The sequence below is a fragment of the Pogonomyrmex barbatus genome, unplaced genomic scaffold (assembly GCF_055798465.1).
Source record: "Pogonomyrmex barbatus isolate J1 unplaced genomic scaffold, ASM5579846v1 scaffold1, whole genome shotgun sequence".
NCBI classification, from domain to species: domain Eukaryota; kingdom Metazoa; phylum Arthropoda; class Insecta; order Hymenoptera; family Formicidae; genus Pogonomyrmex; species Pogonomyrmex barbatus.
In genome coordinates, this window is record NW_028297098.1 from 23200610 (window position 1) to 23225463 (window position 24854).

The following is a 24854-nucleotide window of genomic DNA, read 5'->3' on the forward strand; positions in this document are numbered from 1 at the left end:
CATGATCGGTACTCCAGAGAGATGATGGTCCTATTCTCTTGATGGATGCAGGTCGGATTGCAGCGGCGACACCCTCCGCCATTGGCAAATATACAAATAATCCTCCTGGAGCACGACAGGAGAGATTGCATCAAGCATGGCTCGAACCTCCGAATATTATTCCGAATGGGCGCACGAGAGTGAAGTAAAATTGCATGTAAGTATAGCACGCGGGTGTTACAAAAGTGCGGAAGTCGTCGGGCATGGCAGTTCGGGATAAGACTTTACGTTAAAATATTTAGGGCCATGCCCGATTTTTACAGTATAAAGAGTTGAACAAAAAAATGAATATTTTAAACAAACAATTATGTAAGTGTAAAAGTGTTAAACCTTAAAGACGATAAGCTCAGAGAGATAAATAAGAGGGAGGGGAGGAAGGGGAACAATCGGTATTTAAGTGGTGATGGGTAGATCATATTAATCCATGCGACTTATTACTGTGATGATAACAAGAAATGTTGCAGATAGATCGTCGAGAGACAAGCTGGGAGTCGGGACCAGCGGCCAGTGGTTCTCTGCAGGGTTCCGCAGCGAAGTTGAAAAATAAGGGCGCACAAAAGGAACATTCCCGCTCAAATTTAATAAAGTGATAATTAAAAGAAGTTACAGGTTTGTTTATTTTAATTTAAAATATATTATATATCTCGTTCTGATATTAAAGTTTGTTAACTAAATCTGCGGTTATTTTGGAGAGAATCGACAAACTAAACCGAGAGTTAAAAGCGAATGCGAACAGACGGGCAGGTACACGAATGCCCCCAAAAAAAAGATTTAAGATTGCTCGTAAAAAAAAAACTAACGGATCAGAGCGCGTGAAAACTGTCGGTCAAAGAACAAGTGCGAAGTGCATTTTCGAAGTGCGTTTCCTCCGGGGAGGATTCTGGTAAAAAGCTGTCGCGGGGTGGAACTTCGGTTCGGGAATTAAGAATATCTCGCAAGTCTTTAACGAATAGGAATTAGCGAGTCATTAGGGATGTGGGGGAAGTTAGCCTATCATAGTTCAGAATTTTGAAAAAAGAGTCTGATTGGTACGAGGAGAATTTTTTAGGGATGATAATTAGGTAGTGGGCCTGAGCCTTTATCAACATACAGCATTAAATATTTGTGACCAAATGGGTGGTCGACGGATTAAATAACCGACGCCACGAAGGCGGCTATACGAATACGCAGTCTCCCATGAGGGAAAATAAATACCTACTCGGACGATTTATTGATTTCCGTCGTCGCCAGTGCACTAAGGATTTCTTTACGTTCGGCATATCAAGCAGCTCAAATCTTATCTTAGCTTAGTTGCAATTCAATCGGATTTTATAGTTTATTTGTTAGTTTGAAAAGCGAGCCCTCAACGGTCTGAAGTTCACGTGTTCGGCAGACTGGCGTCCACGAAGCTAAAGTAAAAATTATCTTAATTTACAGAATGATATTTTTTATGCTGTATCGGAGTTCGTCCGTTCACTCCGAAAAGAAAGAAGAATCGTGAAGTCCGCTGGACGTAACATGTACATTTATTATTATTATAAACAAACTTTATTATAATATAAAATAAAATTTAAGTAAAAAAATAAACATCCACTTATTTTTTATATTGATATATTGATATATTGATTTGATATATTGATTTATCATAATTAATTAATTAAATAAATTTTAAATAAAAAATATCATAATTAATTAATTTATGATATTTTGCAATTTTAGTATCTCTATTATTTAATAATATATTATCACGTTTTCCACGTATTTAACACGTATTTACACATGCACAAATCTTAATCATACTTAAATCAATTCAAAGTAAAAAATATCGCTATTGGTTAGAGCACAGTATAAAAAAGAACAATAGGATAACTTCTTAGCGGCACCTTTAATCTAAATGTTACAACGTTACGACCACCATATTGTTGGTTATGCGCGGACTACAATTTAAATCGATATACGTTAATTAAAATGAATATATTAGATATATTACAATTGCGAAATAATTGTAATTATAAATACAATGATTTAGAGAATAAGTTTGTTTAATTTTTAAACTTTAATTTAGTTTTACACACACACACACACACACACACACACACACACACACACACACACACACACACACACACGTCTGTATATTGCATAATTACTTTTTTAACCTTAAAATTTATATAGATTAAATTTATATGGAATAATGGAAAAGTAATTATTATTATAAATATAATATAATATAATATAATATAGTATAATAAATATAATATTGTATTCTGCTTATCTTGTGCTCAAAATAAATTATGAAAAAAGTAGTAATTATGAAAAAAGAATATTACCGTTTAGAAATGAAAAAAAATTTTGTAATCATTACGATAGCCAAACCTGAAAAGACAGATTATGCGCAAAGTCTGTTATAAATTTCTAATGCTAGAAAGCCAACAGATTGCTAACAGATTCTGTAATATCTGACAATATTAGCAAACTGCTGCCAAGCTCTGCTGCAGTCTGTCGTCAGATTGACGACAGAAAGCGAGCAAGACTTGCGCAACACAATTTGATGACAGGATCTGCTCGATTTCTGCTACCAGTCTGCTGACACAGAATGTCAACAGATTCTGTCAACAGAATGTAAGCAAAATGAGATCTCAGATGAAATCAGTCTGTAATATTTTCTGGTTAAATCTGTTGCCAGTTTGTCAACATTCTGCTAACATTTTGCTGACTGGATATTTTTATTTTTTTAATTATTATTTCAAACATCTTGCACAATGATTATTTTAATTCTTGAACTTAATTCTTCACTGATTTAATAATTAAAATTATTATTTGATTAAGAATTATAATTATTATTCAATCTTAAATATTTTTAATTAATATTTTTTAAATTTATGCATTAATTTGTATATTGAGCAGTATTGGAGCGCGACTGCTAAAAGTTGCCATATTGGTGTGCAAAACGGTCATACACGAGAAACAATTATTAATACGCTTTTTGACAGCGTGAGCCTATTATTTCTTATACTATGAGTTAAAGTGAGATGGTGTATATTTCTTTCTTTTTCATAGGATTTAACCAAAACATGGCGGATCAGAGTTTTTGATTGGCGGATCAGAGTCGTGACCAGTTTCTGAAGCTGGTTCCCCTCTGCAGCATAATTTGCGTAAGCGTAAACTGCGTCATCCAACCAAATTGTCTCAACTATTCTATACAAATCCGTTTAGACTTTTATTAGACGATTTGATTGGTTGATGCAGTTTACACTTACGCAAGTTACGCTGCATGTGGAACCATCCTAATTATAATGTCTCTACGGCAACGGAATTCGGTGACGGCAGAATCGGATCGAACGAACTCGATGCGCTGAGGAGACCCTAGCAACTCTCGACTTGCCATGGACAGCTCGGAGCGGTTCGGCCCGACCAAGGTTCTTGGCGCGTTGAGGAGAGTCCTAATAGATCTCAGGCTTTACCGGCGTCGGGTTCGGATATTCACTTTTATCGAGACGTGCTCTCAGAAGGCAAGTGCGGAACAGGATGATTTTTCTATGGAAAGTGATGCCCTTTTATACCCGAGATTGACTTCGGTCGGAAGATTGATTTTCGGTCGTAACAGTCGGATTGGTCGATCTCGGGGATAGCATCTCCCTCCACAAAAGTGGAAAAAAAGGAAATCGTTTCATTAGATTTTTGGAAAGATAAGGGATCGGAGCGGGGATGACGAGGAGAAAAGGAGTTTGACGGTGAGGTAACGATGCGGCGCGAAGATGGCACGGTTGCTTATAGCGGCGCAACGCGTGGTGCGGCGCGGGAGGAATACCACGAAAATAATCGTGGATTCGCAATATTCTCACGCTATACTCTGACGTTTCAAAGTTCGCGAATTATTACAATTACAAAATAAGCGTATCCGCTCTGTTAACGGAGCGTATCCGCTCCGTTTCCTTTCCAATTTTCTCCCGATTGACCATCCGTCGGGGATCGTCGACCATCAAGCGGAGTGCGGCAATGGTCACAGAAAAGCGTTTACGCCTATTTTGTAATTGCTGAGCATTAACGCGCCCCGCATCGCGCCACGATCGCGTCTATAAGCGACCGTGCCATCTTCGCGCCGCGCCGTTACCTCACCGCCAAACTCCTTTTCCTACTCCTCGCCATCCCCGCTCCGATCCCTTATCTTTCCAAAAATCTAATGAAACGATTTCCTTTTTTTCCGCTTCTGTGGAGGGAGATGCTATCCCCGAGATCGTCCAATCCGACTGTTACGACCGAAAATCAATCTTCCGACCGAAGTCAATCTCGGGTATAAAAAGGCATCGCTTTCCATAGAAAAATCATCCTGTTCCGCGCTTACCTTCTGAGAGCACGTCTCGATAAAAGTGAATATCCGAACCCGACGCCGGTAAAACCTGAGATCTATTGGGACTCTCCTCAACGCGCCAAGTACTTTGGCCGGGTCGAACCGCTCCGAGCCGTCCACGGCAAGTCAAGAGTTGCAACGGAACAACGTTACGAAGTTCCGTTAACGGAGCGGATACACAACATTACAACGGAATCGGAAAGGTGAAATGATGGGGACTGCATCGTTCCAAAAATTTTCAAATAGCTTTCCGTTCCGATTTTAAGCACCCTGGTTCCCTATATGGAGCATATTTTTCAGGGAACGGAATCTGTTCTAACCTTATCTTTTTCAGTTTGATAATTTTTTATTTAATTAATATATTAATACATTTTATTTAATTAATATATTAATTAAATTAAATAATAAAAAATTATAGATAATTATTGGACATGCACCCTTAAACTTAAAATTGGTTTCGATTAATTGAATAAAAAAATTATCGATTTGACGATTAATCGAATTTAAAAACAATGAGTGATTAATCGATTTCTTGACAAAAAAAAACATCGATTATTATACAAATAATCGATGTTTTTTCCCATCCCTATCTGCTACTGAAATTATAGTATAAGTGAATGCAGAATTCTGACATAAAATATAATAAATCCGGCTAATGAATGTTACTATATTGTCGTATAAATAGTCTTAATTTTAAAACTTCGATTGCATAATTCTTCTAGATAATTTAGATAATTCTAGATAATTTAATTACATACTCTAATAGCACTCGTCTATTCTGAGAATGTTTCACGGGATATCATACAAATATATTTGAGATATTCTTCTCATTCGAACATTCGAAATACGTACTATGATATACTGTGGAATATAGAATGTTACTACCACTCATAATCTAATCCGTAATATATACTGGAGAATATCCCGCAGTATGGCCATAGGATGAAAATGGTTTAAAAACAATATATCATGTAGGGCATGCACAAGGGCATCCCAGACAGTCATATAGATCGTGAAAATCTATAATATACGTGACACCTCGTACGGAAAATAAGTGAAAAGAATGAAAAAAAATGAGAGAAAGTGACAAAACATTTTTTATTTTATATTGCATGTTTCTAAAACGGTCACCTACTTGAGATCCTGCTCTATGCCGCTTAACTTCTGTACTGGGATGAAACCTGCAACTGAAATGATGATATAATGAATATATAATAAATATATAATGAATTCATTAACTGGAGCTATCATATTTTATATTATATAAAATTCCGTGTTCATTTATATTATCATTTCAATTGCAAATTTCATTCCATTTTAGAAGTTAAGCAACATCAGCAGGATCTCAAGTAGGATGGATGGTTTTAGAAACATACAATGATACAAGATAAAAAATTTCATCACTTTCTCTCATTCTTTTTTCATTTTTTTCACTTATTTTCCGTAAGAGGTGTCACGTGTATTATAGATTTTCGCGATCTATATGTTTGGGACACTCTTATGCATGCCCTACATCCTACATGATATACTGTTTTTAAACCATTTTCAGACGTCTTATAAGTTAGCGGATCAAAGTGAGCAGAATCAATCCTAACTAATATTTTTATTTGTTGCTCAATTGTTGCTAAAAAGTTGCCAAAAAAAAATTTGTTGCTCTGTAATTTTTTTTAAAAAATGATGTTCCGCTAAAGGAAGATTAAGTTAGCGGGACAATATATGTGTAATAATAAATATTAGAAATACTGTAATAAAAATAGCAGAACAGTTGCTCTTTTGTTTTTGTTGCTTTTGAAATATTCATGTTCCAAACTTCTCGCTCACGAAATAATTATAAACAATAGGGAGAAACCACTCAGCATGCAGGCGGTCATAAGAGTAAAATATCACAAAAAAATTTATTGCTGAATTTTGGCACTGAAACATTAAATGAATTTGTTGCTCACACGATATTAACATTTCGAACTTCTCACTCGCGAAATAATTATTAACAACAGGGAGAAACCACTCAGCATGCAGGCGATCACAAGAGTAGAGATAAACTACCAGAAAAAAATTTGCTGCTCGCTTAATTTTAACGAAATCTGGAGAGCAACAAATTCATTCAATGTTCTAGTCCCAAAAATAAACGAGCAACTTTTTTTCTAGTAGTTCACTGCCTGCACGCTGACTGGTTTTTCCCTATTGTTTATAATTATTTCGCGAGCAAGATGTTCGAAACGTTAATATCTCATAAGCAACAAATTCATTTAATGTTTCAGTGCCTAAATTAAGTGAGCAATAAATTTTTTTGTGATATTTTACTCTTATGACCGCCTGCATGCTGAGTGGTTTCTCCCTATTGTTTATAATTATTTCGCGAGCGAGAAGTTTGGAACATGAATATTTCAAAAGCAACAAAAGAGCAACTGTTCTGCTATTTTTATTACAGTATTTCTAATATTTATTATTACACGTATATTGTCCCGCTAACTTAATCTTCCTTTAGCGGAACATCATTTTTTTAAAAAAATTACAGAGCAACAAATTTTTTTCTTTGGCAACTTTTTAGCAACAATTGAGCAACAAATAAAAATATTAGTTAGAATTGATTCTACTCATTTTGATCCGCTAACTTATAAGACGTCATTTTTATTCTATGACCATACTGCGGGATATTATCCAGTACATACTATGAATTAGATTAGTGAGCGGTAGTAACATTCTAAGTATATTTCACAATATATCACAATATATATATATATATATATATATATATATATATATATATATATATGCATTTCGGAGAATATCTCGAATATACTTGTATGATATCCCGTGAAACATTCTCAGAATAGACGAGTGCTATTAAAGAATATCTTACTTCGTGAGACAGAGCGATGCTTTTTTCTTTTCAAATCTTTGTTTTTATGCAGACTAGAATATCACAAAGTACTCGCTTCGTGCGCGCCATTTTTTCACCAACAAGTCTTTAAACTTTGAGAAATGCGAACCTCTTTAAATAAATCAATAAGTACATTGTCAATGTCAATGATGACATTCATTTTCGCTGCATACATATCGAGACATTGAGATCGAGGTGATCAATCAACATCGCGAAAAAATGGCAATAATAAATCTGATTCGGTTTAAGATTCGGGCCTTTTTCAGATAGGAAAATGTATGTATCGATTGTATGTATTTTTAAAATTTAGCTGAGCAGATTAAGTTAAACATTTATCATTTGTCTTTCAAATTTATGATTGCACTAAAAATGTATAAAATAAAATCGCTAGATAAGAATAAATAACGATACTAATGTTCAATATGTACATACATATAAAGAAAAACATACACACACACACACACACACACACACACACACACACACACACACACACACACACACACACACACACACACACACACACATATATGTATATATATCTATCTATATATATTTTGCGATTTATTAAAAATATGCAGTAATTTCACATCATGTATCTCATTATGGTACTTTCAGTTAGAGAGTATAATACGACACAATAATATAATATTGTCCTCTATCTACGCAGGCTATCCTTGAGACGCTTCTAGCACGACTTTCAAAATATACGTTATCCTGTGTTCATCGTTTACAAAAAGCTAGATTCATTTTTTTCTAGCCATTTCTTATAATTTCAAATTTCTAACTAGAATCCTGGACTTTCCTCGTAAAATATTTCTTTTTTGGTCGGTTATTCATAAATCAAAGGTTTTCGCGGAATATGGACTGAAAATCATTAACGGTACGCATTGACGCGTCTCATATGTGGCTTACGGTACAGAGATTCATATTAATTGGGAGGAATTATATTCGATTGCAATATTGCAATAACACAAACACATAAAATACAGTGTCGCTCGTGACAACAATTTACATGAAGTGCACGGGTTATATATTAAATAGTGATTTTTATCACCTTACAGTTATCTATATCGAGAATTTTTGGATATCATTCATTGTTGAATCGAATTCAAAATTAAACATGAGAGAGAAATAGAGATACACACACAAAGCGTATGTATAACTAAAATATACAATCTATATGTATATGGATATACAGTTTCTTAAATGCGATTCTTCGGAAGTCCTTTTGAACACACGAAACACATGAAAAACATTGAAAACTGCTATTGTGAACATTTACATCAAAATTAACTTTGCAAAGATCCTTAATCGTGAAATATCGCATTATATATCGAAGACGACAAATTGTACATACACAAGTGACAAGCTTGTAATTAAAGCGTACATTTTCAAACTTTCGAATGTGGAATATTGTGCCGAAAATCAATTTCTTTTTCCTCAATATATTTAATGAGGCGTGAGAATAATATCGAGCTTGATATATGCAAACTTAATATCTGCAAGATGTAATAAAATGTCTTACAAGTATCAAATTATATGTAAGGAAAGGATTTTTATATCATAATTATTGAAATAATTGGGAATTGTAATATTGCTGCGGTTTCAATATTTTGTTTTATTCTATTTTATAAAATATATTTTATAAATACTTTATAGTTAACCCGTTCATATATATTAATTTGAAGATTTAAAATATTAAACAACATTATTTAAATCATATAACATAATTACTTTTTTTTATCTGTTCATTTTTATTTCATATTTATAGAAAAAACTCATCAAAAACAGAAAAAAATTAAATATTTCTTTATATTCGATAATGGGAAAAAATATTTCAGATATAATTAAAATAACTTTGAAAGATAAATATGATGTAGAAACAATTTTTTTTATATATTACGAAAAATTGCAAAAATTGAAAATATTCGTTATCGATATCATTTTATTGCAAGAGAAGCAAAATGATAAATAAGAAACTAAATGCAAAATGATATCTGAAAGAAATGAGATCGATTGATCGTTAAACATCTTGCATATTTTACATATTTTGCATACCTTGCATATTTTTAGGTTATTGTACATATTTTTCGCTACAAATCGATTTTTCTCACGCACAATAAATATATTTCTACTACGATTGACTAAAATTTGCATCACTCTCGCTAATAAAAGAATAGCGATGGGTGTTTATAAAATGATAAAACGCACACCTTCAATATATGATATAATCAAGGCGATTTTGAAAAAAAAAAGAAGCGTGTATGTGTGCGTCATAAAACTACACACACATATTTGTTATCCATCAAGAGTAGAATTAGCCAAAATGATATACCATAAAAAAACGAATTGCTCTTACATTTAAATATAAAAGTGAATCAATTGTCAAGTATAATCATATAAGTGATACATTTAAATCGAGCTTGTTTTAGATATGAAACATTACATAATATAAAACACATTGTGCATTATTGCAAAATTTGTTATGATTTCTTTTCATAAAAGAAAGATCTGATTTGAACAGATAGAGTAGTTTTCGCACAAATGTTAAACAAATGGCATTCAACATGATTCAATAAAGAAAAACTATATGTATATCTTTTCACGATGTGTCTCTCATATTTGCATCGCGTAAATACGATTGTTTAATTAGACTTGAACGACGAACACGATCTTATCTTTTTCTTATCTTAAGAGCACGGTTAATGCGAAACGTCCTAATAATTGTTATATGTTTAAGCGTTATTTTCTCTTCGTAAAAGTGAGGAAGATAGAGATAAGAGTATTAGTAAAAGTACATCTCATTAATAAAACACATGTAAAAAAAGTTAGTATACGTTAGTATTAATCAATTAACGATAGATTAAAGACATTAATAAATGTCTTAATTGTTAGGATTATTTTATCTTGGAGTTTCCTGTTGGCAGAAATAGGGATACTATGTGACTTGTTATCGTTTGAAAAAACAAACTGGAGGACGCCTCACAAGAATCTGATTCTGGCACGATAATCAGTAATTATCTTCGATTATAATATTAGCCGATTAAATCGGATTTATTGAGAATTCATAGCTAAATTTGTATATATATATTGTATTGCGCGCGCGCGTGTATGGTGTGTGTGTGTGTGTGTGTGTGTGTGTGTGTGTGTGTGTGTGTGTGTGTAAAGTAGCGTAGTTTTTCTCGCATTGACTACTCATCGGAAAAGAAAGATTTATACTAAACCCTTAATAAAGGTAAACTGATATCTTATGTGTGTATGTAATATTTCTTTCGTTTTTAAGATTGTGAGACTGTTATCTTAATTCGAGGTTTAAAAAACGATATCGATTGAAGATCGGTTTAGCTAATTTACAGTAGCTATTAGCGCCGAAATTTTAATAATATATTTTGTAAAATTTATGCTGGATGATAGTAGAATTAATTAAATCAATCGTTAATATTTTGAATACTTGTTATCAGTTATTTTATCATTATTATCATCACTACCTTTATCTTCTTCATCTTTATCAGCACATCATCATCGTCATCGTCGTCGTTATCGTCATCATCATCATCATCATCATCATCATCATCACCATCACCACCATCATCACCACCACCACTACCATCTTCATCACCATCATCATCATCATCATCATCATCATCATCATCATCATCATCATCATCATCATCATTATTATGTTCATCTTCTTTATCATCTTCATCATCTTTATCATTAGTAATCATCATTGTTATTAATTTCTTGGAGGAGTGAGAAGAGACTCTGACTTTTCTTTAACCTTTTTACTGTATTAAACATTTTGGGAAGACTTGTTTTTTCGTTTAATGTTGTTGATTTTGTCTTTTGATATATATTTCCTCGTTTTAATAATAACAAATATTGATGGAGAAATATATTATTTACATGTACACATTGTACATTCTTAACAATCAAATATTATCATTTACAAAAAAATGAATGGTGCATTTAACGAATATGTTGAGTGATGGGTGATATAAATAAAAAAATGATAAATCTATCTGCTTTAGGTAACTTAGGTAACTCTATATTTTCATATCTTCCTTTTTATTTCTCGCATTTTATATGTTTCGCATTTTAGTCGTAAATTAAAACGCATACATCATAAACTAAAAATCTAGATATGGCATATAAAAAAATGTATTTAACATAATTAAACTATCACTTAAATGACATAAAACATTCAAAAAAATAAATTAAGAACGAGGTAATATATGTATACATTAGATTCACAATTCACACACATATAGAAATTAATCATTGTACAAATAATATTGAACTTTTATATTTAGATCATCCAGTTTTTTTTACCAGTCGATATCGTATGTACAAATTGGCATTTGTTTGGATTGCAATATTGTCTTTTGCTTTAATGTTATGGATTCCGATGTGTGGTCAAACGAGAACATATATCGCACATCGATGTAATAATACGATCAAGCATTCTCTTTAAATTACGCTCACATGGCGCATTTTCCTCTTTTTTCTCTTTCACAATGATAGAAAAACTTTTCTCGATTATTATACACACGTGTTTCTAAATATATATATATATTTAGAACTACAGGTGACGATCAATCACTTACACATTCTGAATCGCATTAAACAGCTATTTCTTTCCTTTTTTAAATTTCTTAATTATGATGAACACAATAATATCGAAATTCTTTTAATCATCTTGATTATATTTGAATTTCGGTACTAATTTATTATTATTATTTATTATTTGTTCTGGCGAGTTAAGTGGAATGCATAAATTGATTTTGTTGAAACAGCATAATGATCTTACCACAAAATTTAGCATGAAAGAATCTTCTCGCAAAACTCAATTGCAAACATAAAAGAAATGTACGAGAGTGTAATAATCATTATGCAATCAGCAAAACAATATGTATATTACAGGGTACATATATCAAATCGAAATAAAATAATCTAACTGTAGAATATAATTTTTTTGCAAGATAATCTTTTTCTAATCAGCAAAATAATATTCATATGAAATATAAAAGATTAATGTTAATTTCTAATCATATATTAATTTCGCGAAAAACATTAAAGAATATTACTGTCATGGAAGAAACAGAAAGGATTTTTGGCAGTGATTTATTAGGCTCATTTTCTATTTCATGTATCCATTATGTAATTTTATACATACATTATCACGCGTATAAATTATCTGATGTTAATAATTTTCTTTCATAAATTTTTTCTCGTCTTTTCTTGTCAATTTTTTCATAATTTCGTTTAACGCGAAAACAAATAGATTTTTGGAAGAAATGTAAATATATAATTTGATAAAATTTATCATATTTAATAAAGATTTATCAAAGATATATTTATAGGGACGTGAATAAACATTGCTATCACGATCTTATATTCTTCTTCAAGGCTGACTAGTCACTGCATATTGAAATCGTGATGTCATCGAGAAAAGACATATTAAGATTTCTTGCGTGTCATTTGCAAATATAAAGATATTTGGATAAAACAAGAGATCGCTTTAAGACATTCGTAAAAATGGGCATAAACTCTTTTTTCTCTTCTTGATAATCAATAGATAGCCGTAAAGAGTACATGAAATAAAAGCTATTCAGGCAGGAAAACACACGGTTTGACGGGAGTGAAAAATATACTCACACATATATATATATAAATATATATACTCTTACATATTAAATTCTAAGGTAACTTTAGCTTCCGTTCATTTTTACGGATTTGGCAAATACGAGATAAGTCACACTTGTACAGTTAAGCGCATAATAACGAAATGACACGCGGAACATGTTATGAACAGTAACATGTTACAACAAAATTTTTTTGTTAACATGTCACTTTTCACGCCAAATTAGTTCATTCTTTTATCATAATAAGGTGCAATTCCTTGAAACTCACTACTGTTTGCATTTTCACAAGTGTCACGACTAATCGGAAATCTTAATAATTTTGCTTGACGCAGAAACAGATTCTTGATAGGGGAAATATGTAACTTGATATAAAGTATATTTTGATAAACATTTGATAAAAGTCCATATCTATAAAACGAATAACATTGTTTATTGTGATTCTATATTTTTTTTTAGTATATTAAGAAATGTACATTTTTACACCGAATAAATGCTATCATTTTATGCATTCCAATAATAAGCAATCTCACTTGCATTACGATACACTTTTAATCATTTCTACCTTAGGCACGGCCATGGGCAGTGCTTCTTTTTACGAATTTAAAAAATGATCAATATTTATAATTAGATCGATGAAATGTATTGAAATCTTTGGAAGATTGTCGTGGTTTCTTTATGTATGTGCGTGCGTGCGTGCGTGCGTGCGTGCGTGCGTGCGTGCGTGCGTGCGTGCGTGCGTGCGTGCGTGCGTGCGTGCGTGCGTGCGTGCGTGCGTGCGTGCGTGCGTGCGTGCGTGCGTGCGTGCGTGCGTGCGTGCGTGCGTGCGTGCGTGCGTGCGTGCGTGTATGTGTGTGTGTTTGTGAGAACATGTACTTTTCATAATTGATTTGTATCGGTTCATTATTTTAATTATCGATATCATAATTCGGTTCGCGTTAGTCGCCCGTCCCATAAATCACGATTACATCGATATTACATCAACAAAATGTAACATATCGCATACATACGCATCATGTTTAAGATAAGGAACGTGCGAATACGACGCGAGCAACTCGAATATATTTATTCGCGCGATAAGAGATAAGAAAACGTGTCCACTGGCGTATGATGCTGCTTTGATTGGACTTGAGGTAGACCAAAATTCGAGAAAGAGGAAAAAGCGGAGGAAAAATCGTCGCTAGATGATAGAGTAGCAGAGAAATCTTTGGCAGTACAAGTTTTGCCCTTTTCAACCTGTTCCAAGTTTGTTCGCTTGATCGTCATCCTTAAACTCACACTGTCTGGTATTACTTAGCGCCTGGTATTTTTCCTAATACCTGCGCATAAATAAAATAACATTAACATTATATTAACATAGACTATGAGAGTCTATGATTGTCTATCAGTGCACAGTTTCAAATGATAACTTGGTGTAAACATCGTTTGAAGACACGCGTTTGCCATGGTCTTTTCTGCCACTTTTACTAAATATAAATTATGAAATAAAGAAGAAAGAAAAAAGCTTACTTTGGAAAGATCTACGCCAGTCAGCGCTTGTACAGCTGGAGGTACTTGCCCTATGAGACGCGTAAGTTCTCCACTAGTCGCGTCGCTGCCGCCGAGAAGCACAATTTCTTCCGTTCTCGCTAATGGCGCCGCGACTTCGGCCGCGATCTGTAAAAAAAGAAATACAATGACAAGTTCGGAAAATACTGTTATACAATAAGTTGTTACAAAGAATGCAAAAATCACATCATTCACCTTTGGTAAGGCATTCAAAGTGATGTTGAGTATTGCTGCATCGCCATACTTCTTGTAAATCGCTGCTTTCATTCGCATGCGTTCGGCCTCTGATACACCGACAGCCTCCAAAGCGTGAGCTTCAGCCTCCCCGATCAATCGAATCTTCTCTGCTTCGGCTTTTGCTGCACTTACAGTTTGGGTTCTGAAAAAAAGATAGTATTTAAAGCAGTCCTATTCCTATTCCCCCTTCCTTTCTTCCTTTGGTTACTTCCAAGTCGTGTAACCGTATCGCAAAAAAATGTTACCTTTTTCCCTCGGCTATCCTTCCCATTTTATAAAATTCAGCTTCGGCTGGTAAACGCACTGTGCTCTGAAGTTCGTGCTCTTTTCGACGAACTTCCTGTTCCTCGACTTCGATTTGCTTACGTCTTTCTACAACTTCAATTTGTATTTCCTCGTTTCGTATCCGCTGTTTTATCTTCGCCGCTTGAAGTTCGTAAGCTAACTGGGCTTCGGCTTTCTGGAGGCAGTCGGAATAAAATAAATATGTGTAATCACGATTGTTCTTTTTAGAAACATCTCTCTCTCTCTCTCTCTCTCTCTCTCTCTCTCTCTCTCTCATACGCTGTATTTCAACATTTCAAGAATATACAAACTCACCGCTGTATTTACTTCTTGATCGAAATTAGCCTTCTGCAATTGATAGAGTCTTGCGTTGTCCTCTATCTTAGTATCAGTGTTATATTTTATGTCCATCGCCGATTTTTCGCATTCCGCTTCCTATCGTAGAGCAACAAAAAAATTACAATATTGCAAAATTATGAGTCAACAAAAATTTGACAAAAACAAAACGTTCTGATAGTGACATCGAGATATCTTATATTGATTTATACTTGATGATATTTGCGAGTTTTCCTTTAGCTAATTAAAACCAATTTTTTTCTCTTCTGTCAAAGAAAGCTCACTTTTCTTCACATTTTGTCGCGCATTCACATCTTCTCACGATAATAAAACTTGGAATTTTTATAATGAAGCTTTGAATTAAAGTTAAGAATTAAACTTCAAGTTGGTTAAAAAATAAATATAATTATATCCGCAATAATTTTGTCACGCTAATTATATCGGCAATAAAGAAAACTTCTCATTTTTCATCACATATCGCATATATTTGTATGCACAAACGAAGCATACCCTGATGCCGGCATCTCGATTCGCCTCGGCAACGCCCACATCGGCATCTCTTTTAACAGCAGCCGTCTGGGCTTTGCCAAGTGATGTTAAATATTGAACCTCATCGTAAACGTCCTTTATCGTGAACGAGAGAATTTCAATGCCCATGCGACCAACATCCGGCGCAGCGACCTCCCGCACAAGAGCCGCAAATTGATCTCGATCCTTATAGACCTCTTCCACGGAGAGCGTTCCTAAAAAAAGGTGTGTCTCATTTTTCTCAACTACGAATTCACCGAGATAACAATTTTAATCTAATTAACTCTTTGGCTTGTTTTTTTTTTTAGAATTAGGACATATATCGTCTAGCTATTTTTAAAGGCTCAGACGTGAAATGCTATATAAAAATATCAAACAACTTGTGACATTAGTTCTACAATATATTACTAAATAACATAATTAATGTTTTATCAATAAAATCGGATATTCATTGATAACAAGAAATATATTAAATATATAAAAAATTATGTAGAAAGATTCAGAAATCTTCCTCGCATCTGCAAGCATCGATCGGTAGCACGTTTTTCTATCAATAGTTATTTCTCCATATATTGAAATATAAAAATTATATTAAAAATTTTTATATTTTATTTTTATATTATTTTTATATTTATATATGGAGAAATAACTATTGATAAAGAAACGTGCTATCGATAATATAAATATCATGAAAAATTTATATTATTAATTATATCGAAGTACTGTGTAAAAGTAATATGCTGCACATCATATCAAATTTTTTATGGTTACTCCAAAAACTTTTCATTCTTATTACAAAAATATAATCTTCATATTTTATGATTTATTTTATTTTTTAATTAAGGTTTAAAGAATTTTATTTAAAACAAATTTTAATAGTTTAGCATTTTTCAAAAATATGGATTTTTTTTAAACATATTAAAAATATGGATCCAAAAAAATTGACAAATACTTGACTATTTTCAAGATAATGACTTTCTTATAAATCCTCTTCAAATATGTTAATGCGAAATATGATAACAAATGCTTTTATTTCTCTTACAGATATTTAAATTATTAATCGTTCAATATTTTTATAATATTAAAACTCTATATGAGATTTAATAGTGGTCAAGAGACACAAAATTGTACTATATCTTATCAAAATTGACTATATCTTATATCTAGAATGTTTTACAACTGCGAGATTAAAAGATGCTGTGATAAATAGCTTTCGATTCGTCAAATAGAATCTTTATAGTCAAATCGATGATAAAGTGAATAAATATACCAAGTATAGCTCGAAGATGACCCTCTAAAGTGGACAGGATCGTGGATTTGATTTCGTGAACACTCTTGCCGAGAAACTGTTCACTGGCAGTGTGCAATAATTCGTCGGCCTTCATGATTTTGCATTGTGCCACTCCAGTGACCGTTAACGGTACTCCTTGTGCCGTTTCCACACTCTCGCACACCGGATTCAAAGTCATCACTTCCAGCGATAACCGCTGTACATCAGTGACGAACCACCACGTGAACGCGTATCCGCCGACGATAGTTCTCTTTCTCATGGAGCCGCAGCATCCTCCTGCAAAATGCAACGGATGATTTGTATGAGTTGGTTACGCGAGTACACGAGAGAGAATTTACTTGCAATATATCTTTTCATTAATATTCGATCTTGCTGCCGCCTGTTATCGTCCTCCTAATTTTCAATTTCTTTGTAAAAATTTATTTGATTTTAATAAAAAAAGATTTATTACTCTCATCGAGGAGAGAGGGAGAGAGAGAGACAAAGAGAGAGAAAATTATCAAGAAAGATTTCAATCTACATTTTTATAAATTGTATACAATATCATTGCAAAAGTCACTGCGAGAGACACAGACGAGCGAGAGAAACGATATGAAATATCACATTTTTACAATATGTAATTTTTTTACATACTTGATAAATCACTAGATAATACTAGATAATACTAGATAAGAGAGAGAGAGAGAGAGAGAGAGAGAGAGAGAGAGAGAGAGAGAGAGAGAGAATTTAGGTTAAAAAAAAGACTTACTTTCTAGAATACATATTGTCACGACGTCATCGATTAGTTTGTAATTCCGAACGATCGTTAAACACGCGCTCGTATCGCAACAATAAGTAGGCCAGTCCCGATAGCGGATGAGTAATTCTTTACCGTAAGCTCGCAGCAGAACGTAATGTTATGGAACTTCTCCACTATAAGGAAACATGAGATATGTCACGTAATCGCGTGCCACTAATGATTTTGAAATATCTGTCACAATTCTTTTCGTCGATATTACAATTATTATTATTATCGTGAACATAAAGATAATTCGTCGTACATCATTTAAATCAAATTTAAATTCGTTCGGAATTACCTGACTTGCGCTCATATTCTAATAGTGATTTATTTTGATAACTTTATGATAACTTTATGATAAAAGCAAGACATTTAGAATTTATTAATGGATTCGCAATGGAAATAATTATCCAAAATTTTTAGAAAATATTTACAGTAATATTGACAGTAAAAAAGAAAAAAGAAGAAGGGGAAAAAAGGAAAAAGGAAAATAGAATTTTTATGTATCACACAAAAAAATGATAAAATGTATAGTAAGTTGGGAAAAAAAATTATTATAAAATTATCTTTTATTTTCTCTTAATGAAGAGATTCAGCCTTAAAAATTATCAATTGTTTTGGACTATTTAATTGATTACCATAAATACCATAAACCATTTTCTTCACCTTTCCTGAATTTCGGTATCGTCGATTTGATAGCGTGCGCTTCCCTAGCTAAAGTAGTTTTAAGTATGAATAAGGAATAATAATGGGAAACGGAATCAAACGATAATCTTGTTCGAGAAGAGAGAGACGATATCGATACACTGATATAAAACAAAAAAGGAGAAAAATCAAAAGAGAAAAAGAGAGGCAAATCAATGACCGTTATCCCGGTGCGTTTACGGGATCGAAGAGCTCGGGAACCTGTCGGTGTACATAACACCGACACATCACAATACTGAATGTGGTACCCGACTACATGCAAGTAATCGAGGCTGTAGCAAGGTCATGGTCAGTATCATTTCGTTCTTCGTCGAGTAACATCGTTCTGACATTTCGTCTCTTCTTCTTTACCCGTATTCACAATTTCCTCGACACTGATATTTTGATATTTTAATCGACATTCTTTGCCGAAAAGACTTCACTTCGATATTTCAATTCGATCGCACGATAGAAGAAATCGTCTCATATTTTTGTTTCTCAAAGTTTTTTGTTGAACGTATTCAGAGTGTGACAGGTACAATGTTCGCTTGGATGTCGTTGATTTTTCAGCGCGTCATAAACGCACGCAAGCGGATTAATCTTAGTAGGATACTGGCGTGAGGTTTTAAAAAAAAAAGTAAGATAATTTATAGTAAATTATCATATGATCCCATTTAGCAAAAACGCATGCCTCGATTTGTATTATAAATTTATTTTTTTGAGCATGGCAACGATAATTTCATTAAAATTAAATAGTTGTTCTTTTTGGTAAACTTTCCTCTATCTGTATTTTCAAAATCTAATTGGAATTCGATTTTCATTCGATTTCATAATGCGATAATAAGATAATTTCAATAAAACCATCTATATGTGTTTTTTTAAAAGTTCTATTAAAATTATTCAAATTATCAAATTTAAGCTTATAAGAAGAAAATAGTTCCAAAATCAATCTAAAATATCATAAAGTTGCGACAATTTCCATTGATATATTTTTATATTTATAAAGGGAACTGCTAATCACACAATTAATTAAATAATAATTTTCTGTAGCTGTTAAACTATTTATATTTATATTATACGTTTTATGTACAGGATATTTTATATTTTAGCTCTGAATTTATACGCATCTCGTGAATGAGTCGATAAGTCAGACATATCAGCTGAAAAACTTTCTCTTGTTAATATATTCAAAATATTTCGATATCACGCATAATCATTAATGTTTGAGGAAATAGTAAAATAATATGGAAATATAATAAACATATGCAGCACGCGTCGGTCTTGACTCATTCATTAGCTTTAAATTACTGTCATTGCTGTCATTTATAAATTAGATTCACATTTAAACATAATTTTATTAAAGTAAAGATTCTTTATTGCAAAAAAACTTCAATATTTCATGTTTGCGCAAATTCTAAAATAGCCTGTATAATAAGTTTTTCTTCTTAGCGAAAAAGTGATAAACAATTTTGATATAAATAAAAACATATAAAATAAAAAAAATTTGACGTCCGTAAATGTAACATGATTATAACGTTTAAAATCGTGTTACATTTAAGAATGTTGGAAACTTCTAAAATGTACACTCCGCCGTCTTTCAGAAAGTAGGCAAACTGATGCAGCTTTCCTTTTCGAATCATTTAGCGTGTTAACTCATTTATTTCATATTGATGAAATGCTTCACATTTCTGCGATTTTTTTCATTCCTATTTATGTTTCTTTTTATTATTTATTATATTCTTTTTTCCTCCTCTCTCTCTCTCTCTCTCTCTCTCTCTAATTTTGTTGAACTTCTAGTATGTTGACAATATGTATTGTAACAGTTTATAATAAAAGTCACGTATGTCATTATAGCAGATCCCAGAAACAGATCAAATTTTTTAAATAAATCTGCATTTTATTTACAAATTTTTTTGAGATATAGCGTGAAATTTAAAATTTATCTGTTGTATCTGATATCGCTATCCTGATATAATTAAAAATATACGATAAAGACATGCCATTTTCGTCATTTTGGTCATTTGTTAAAGTGAAATCGTGATGTTTCATGTGATCTATCAAATAGATAAAATTGTTTAATTATAAGAAGTTAAAGTGAAATCGTGATGTTTCATGTGATCTATCAAACAGATAAAATTGTTTAATTATAAGAAGTTAAAGAGTTTATGAGATAATTATGGATATGAAGTTCACTCGAAATTTTTTTAACGAATTTGAAAGTTTGACGAGTAATTGATATTCACATCGCACCGTCAGATCAGAGCACATGGTTTCTTCTTTGTCAATATCTAATGTGATAGTTACCGAGTTATCGATTTCATTTCAATAGTATTTCAATAGTGCGTTGATTTGATTCGGTTAGATGTTTTTTTTTAGAAAATTCTTCAATTTTATACTCGAATGAGAAAAAGATGAACACTATTTGCATCGTTTGCAATATATGAAAAAATATTTTTTGAGAAAATCATAATGTTATAAAATCATAATGTTATAAAATCATAATGTTACGTGATAATCAGGAAAATTCTTGGTAAGATTCTTCTTTCACGTTAATAAAGAGTCACATACATATGTATTCCATTGGCAAGTTATATATAAATATTATTCAAAATATATATATTATTTTACTAAATAATAACAGATTTCTATCATTTCTCATAAATAGATTTTGAAAGTAATTTTAGAAATTTCTTTTGCTTATCACCTCCGCATTTCTCTCTTTTTTAATTTTATGCAAATTGGAAAAATCTGTTTAGTCATTGCATGTTTACATGCATGCACGCGCGCGCAAGCACGCACATTTTGTTTATCATTTAATAAAGCAATAAACTAATGAACCTCAATAAACATGTATAATGATTTGACGAATTTATTATTTTGTTATCGCACTGAGAATGACTTTATAAAGGTCAGTCGACCTTTATAAAAAGTCGAAACGTTTGCAATTATTGCATTCAACTTTGTTTAAAATAGAAAAATAATAAACATATTTATCCAGTTTGGCTCTTATCACTCCTTTATTTACTCCAATTTTGATTTATTCATCTGTTATTGTAATATAAATTTTTACTTTTTAATAAATGTTAATACAAAAAAAAAAGATTCTCTCCAATGGATTTTTACATTTTTCAAATATTACTTTTTGAAAATCGTAAAAAATATGAGTTTACTATCTCTTTTATTATTCCTACGGGAAAGAAAAAAAAACTCGAGTGTTGAGTGGTACTAATTATTCGGGGTTATAACGAAACATTCAATAACACCTAGTGAAATATTAATAAATTTTAATTCGTGTACACAAATTCTAGTTTTCTGGAAGAACAAAAATGGGAATCGAAAACTTTCTGGTACAAAGTTTGACTTCGGCGTCGACTAATGGACTCTTATGGTTCTTTCCGGTTCTCGGTGCGATACTTGTCTACTTCCAATATGAAGTTCTAGACAATGAGGCCCCACCGATCAATGTGCCATCGGAGATGCTATTACCCTCATATCATTTCATAGTGATAGGAGGTGGTAGCGCAGGTATCATCCAAAAAAATAACTCTCATCTTATTTCGTAATGCGAGTCAAACGATTGTAACTATTATGTACCTAAACGATTCTAAATACTTTTCTTCTGTCATTTTCTTATCTCTCTTCTTGCATCAGGAGCTGTAGTTGCCAGCCGTTTGTCCGAGATCGAGGATTGGAATGTGTTACTGCTGGAAGCAGGTGGTGATGAAACCGAAATCTCGGACGTGCCTTTGCTTGCCGGTTATCTTCAACTCAGCCAGCTGGATTGGCAATACAAGACCGAGCCGCAGGGAGATGCTTGCCTAGGTATATGGCTCTAGGTATAAAGCTTGTAAAAGCATTCGTTTTCTTTATGGTTTTTGATGTAACGAAATATTTATAGCGATGGAGAATGGCCGTTGTAATTGGCCTAGAGGTAAAGTGCTAGGCGGAAGCAGCGTACTCAATTACATGCTATATTTGAGAGGTAATAAACGGGATTATGATCTCTGGGAGCAGCAAGGTAATTCTGGCTGGGGTTCGCGAGACGTCTTGCATTATTTTAAGAAATCAGAGGATAATCAGAATCCCTATTTGGTTCGTACACCGTATCACGCAAACGGCGGATACTTGACAGTGCAAGAGGCACCGTGGCATACACCCTTAGCGGCGGCCTTTGTCCAGGCTGGACAAGAGATGGGCTATGAGAATCGTGATATCAACGGCGAGTTTCAAACGGGCTTCATGATCGCTCAGGGCACCATCAGGCGCGGTAGTCGTTGCTCGACCGCGAAGGCTTTCCTGAGACCGGTCAGACTCAGAAAGAATCTGCATGTGGCGATGCACGCGTACGCGACCAAATTGTTGGTGAATCCCAAATCAAAACACACTTACGGAGTAGAGTTTATCAGGGACGGCAAGATGTTTCATATACGTGCAAAAAAAGAGGTAATCGTATCCGGTGGTGCGATAAACTCGCCTCAACTACTAATGCTGTCAGGAATTGGACCGAAAGAACATTTACGGGAGCTCGGAATTCCCGTGATTCAAGACAGCAGGGTTAGTTTGATTTTTCAATCTTTTTTGAATCTCTTTGAGAATCTCGACAAATCTCTCTTTCTCATGCCATCTTAGTTATTTATCCAACGCGTTAAATAATTTTGCAGATCAATTCATCAGAATTCCTGAATTTAAGCGATCTCTATCTTACTTTATTTATATGAAATTCCCCGTGGGGAATTTATTTCTCAGGTCGGTTACAACCTACAGGATCATGTTGGACTCGGCGGACTCGCGTTTATGGTCAACCAGGAGATTGCTATGGTGGAGAATCGGTTGCAAAGTGTTCAAGCGGTGATGCAATATGCTGCGCTGGGTGATGGACCGCTGACGGTGCCCGGAGGTGTCGAAGGCGTCGCTTTTGTCAATACTAAATACGCGAACGCCTCGCTGGACTTTCCTGACATCGAATTGCATTTCATTTCCGGTTCGACTAATTCGGATGGTGGTAGACAGATCAGAAAAGTTCACGGATTGACAAAACAGTTCTACGACGCTGTTTTCGGGCAGATAAGTGACAAGGACACATGGAGCGTGATCCCTATGTTGTTACGACCAAAGAGTCGCGGCATGATCAAGCTACGCAGCAAGAATCCATTCGATCATCCTCTTATTTACGCAAACTATTTCAAGGAACCGGAAGATATCGCCACGTTGGTCGAAGGAGTCAAGATCAGCGTAGCGCTTAGTAAAACCAAAGCGTTCAGACGATTCGGAAGCGAGCTCAATTCGCAACAATTTCCAGGATGTAAACACATACCTGCATTTAGCGACCCGTATTGGGAATGTATGATACGCCAATATAGCATCACGATCTATCATCCAGTAGGCACATGCAAAATGGGCCCTTATTGGGATCCCGAAGCCGTCGTTGATTCGCAGCTTAGAGTTTACGGTGTGGCTGGGCTTCGTGTCATCGATGCCTCGATCATGCCGAACCTTGTCAGTGGAAACACAAACGCACCGACGATTATGATCGGTGAAAAAGCATCGGATATGATTAAGGAATATTGGTTGAAGTCGAAAGGCAGGTTCGAGGGGGACTCTAGTGAACGATAAATACTTCGGCCTCGTTACGAATGATGAGAGAATGACAAGGGAATGATACGAATGCCAACTACCGTCGATATGTTAAGAATAAAAATTTTGAATTTTACTGCTTTATTGCTTTCTTACTATATTTTATGAGCCATATTAGTTAAGAATAAGAATATCCGAATGCATATAAATTATTATATATTTATCTGAAAATGTATCAAATGGATATGTTTTTAGATACAACTTTTATAAAAATGGAATATTTAAAGAATCTAATACTGTATTACAATGCAGCATTTAAGTAAGCATTTAAGTAACGTAAGCATTAATTATAATGTTATGCTCGCAATTATATTGGTATATTATTTTCGAAATTGAATTTTAATCTTCCAAACAGTTGATAGCCAGCACAAAAGAAAAATATTTGAGCACTATTCATGTAATCGCGTACGATTATCTATTACTTCTTATGTTAATTATACATATTGTGGATTAATTAATTACATATTGTGGATAAGGTTTCCCCTTCTCCTTTTCCTTTCATAATCTTTTAATATAAGCAATGGAAGGCTTTCGTAGAAAATTCGTATTTCTTCAGCTCATCAAGCAGCACAAGTAACTATTCGTCAGATCTTTTATAATCGTGCAGTTTACAGTAATAATTAAGATTCAAATTCATT

The 24854-nt window shown here is 33.3% G+C and overlaps 2 protein-coding genes and 1 long non-coding RNA gene across 5 annotated transcripts; 2 read left to right on the forward strand and 1 right to left on the reverse strand.

Annotated features, from left to right (window-relative positions):
- On the forward strand, nucleotides 1–22031 carry LOC148938278 (uncharacterized). Its single transcript, XR_016141399.1, has 3 exons — nucleotides 1–196; nucleotides 504–648; nucleotides 21891–22031. It is a non-coding gene; the product is annotated as an uncharacterized LOC148938278 (long non-coding RNA).
- LOC105433678 (glucose dehydrogenase [FAD, quinone]) lies at nucleotides 3702–24674 on the forward strand. Of its 3 annotated transcripts, XM_089085316.1 has the most exons (5): nucleotides 3702–4572; nucleotides 22018–22107; nucleotides 22234–22404; nucleotides 22481–23136; nucleotides 23329–24674. In XM_089085316.1, the coding sequence occupies exons 2-5, from the start codon at nucleotides 22059–22061 to the stop codon at nucleotides 24193–24195; spliced, it is 1743 nt and encodes a 580-aa protein (XP_088941442.1). In that variant the 5' UTR covers nucleotides 3702–4572; nucleotides 22018–22058; the 3' UTR covers nucleotides 24196–24674. The 3 variants fall into 3 exon arrangements, with proteins under 3 accessions (XP_088941442.1, XP_088941441.1, XP_088941443.1); XM_089085315.1 differs by lacking the exon at nucleotides 3702–4572 and having other exon boundaries at nucleotides 21891–22107; XM_089085317.1 differs by lacking the exons at nucleotides 3702–4572; nucleotides 22018–22107 and having other exon boundaries at nucleotides 22277–22418.
- On the reverse strand, nucleotides 12490–18013 carry Flo2 (flotillin-2; the record flags this gene model as incomplete). Its single annotated transcript, XM_025219972.2, has 8 exons — nucleotides 12490–14214; nucleotides 14405–14551; nucleotides 14639–14822; nucleotides 14926–15140; nucleotides 15281–15400; nucleotides 15812–16044; nucleotides 17100–17396; nucleotides 17869–18013. Coding segments are annotated over 8 exons (1371 nt in total), but the record flags the coding sequence as incomplete, so codon positions are not given.
- Nucleotides 24675–24854: the final 180 nt, after the last annotated feature.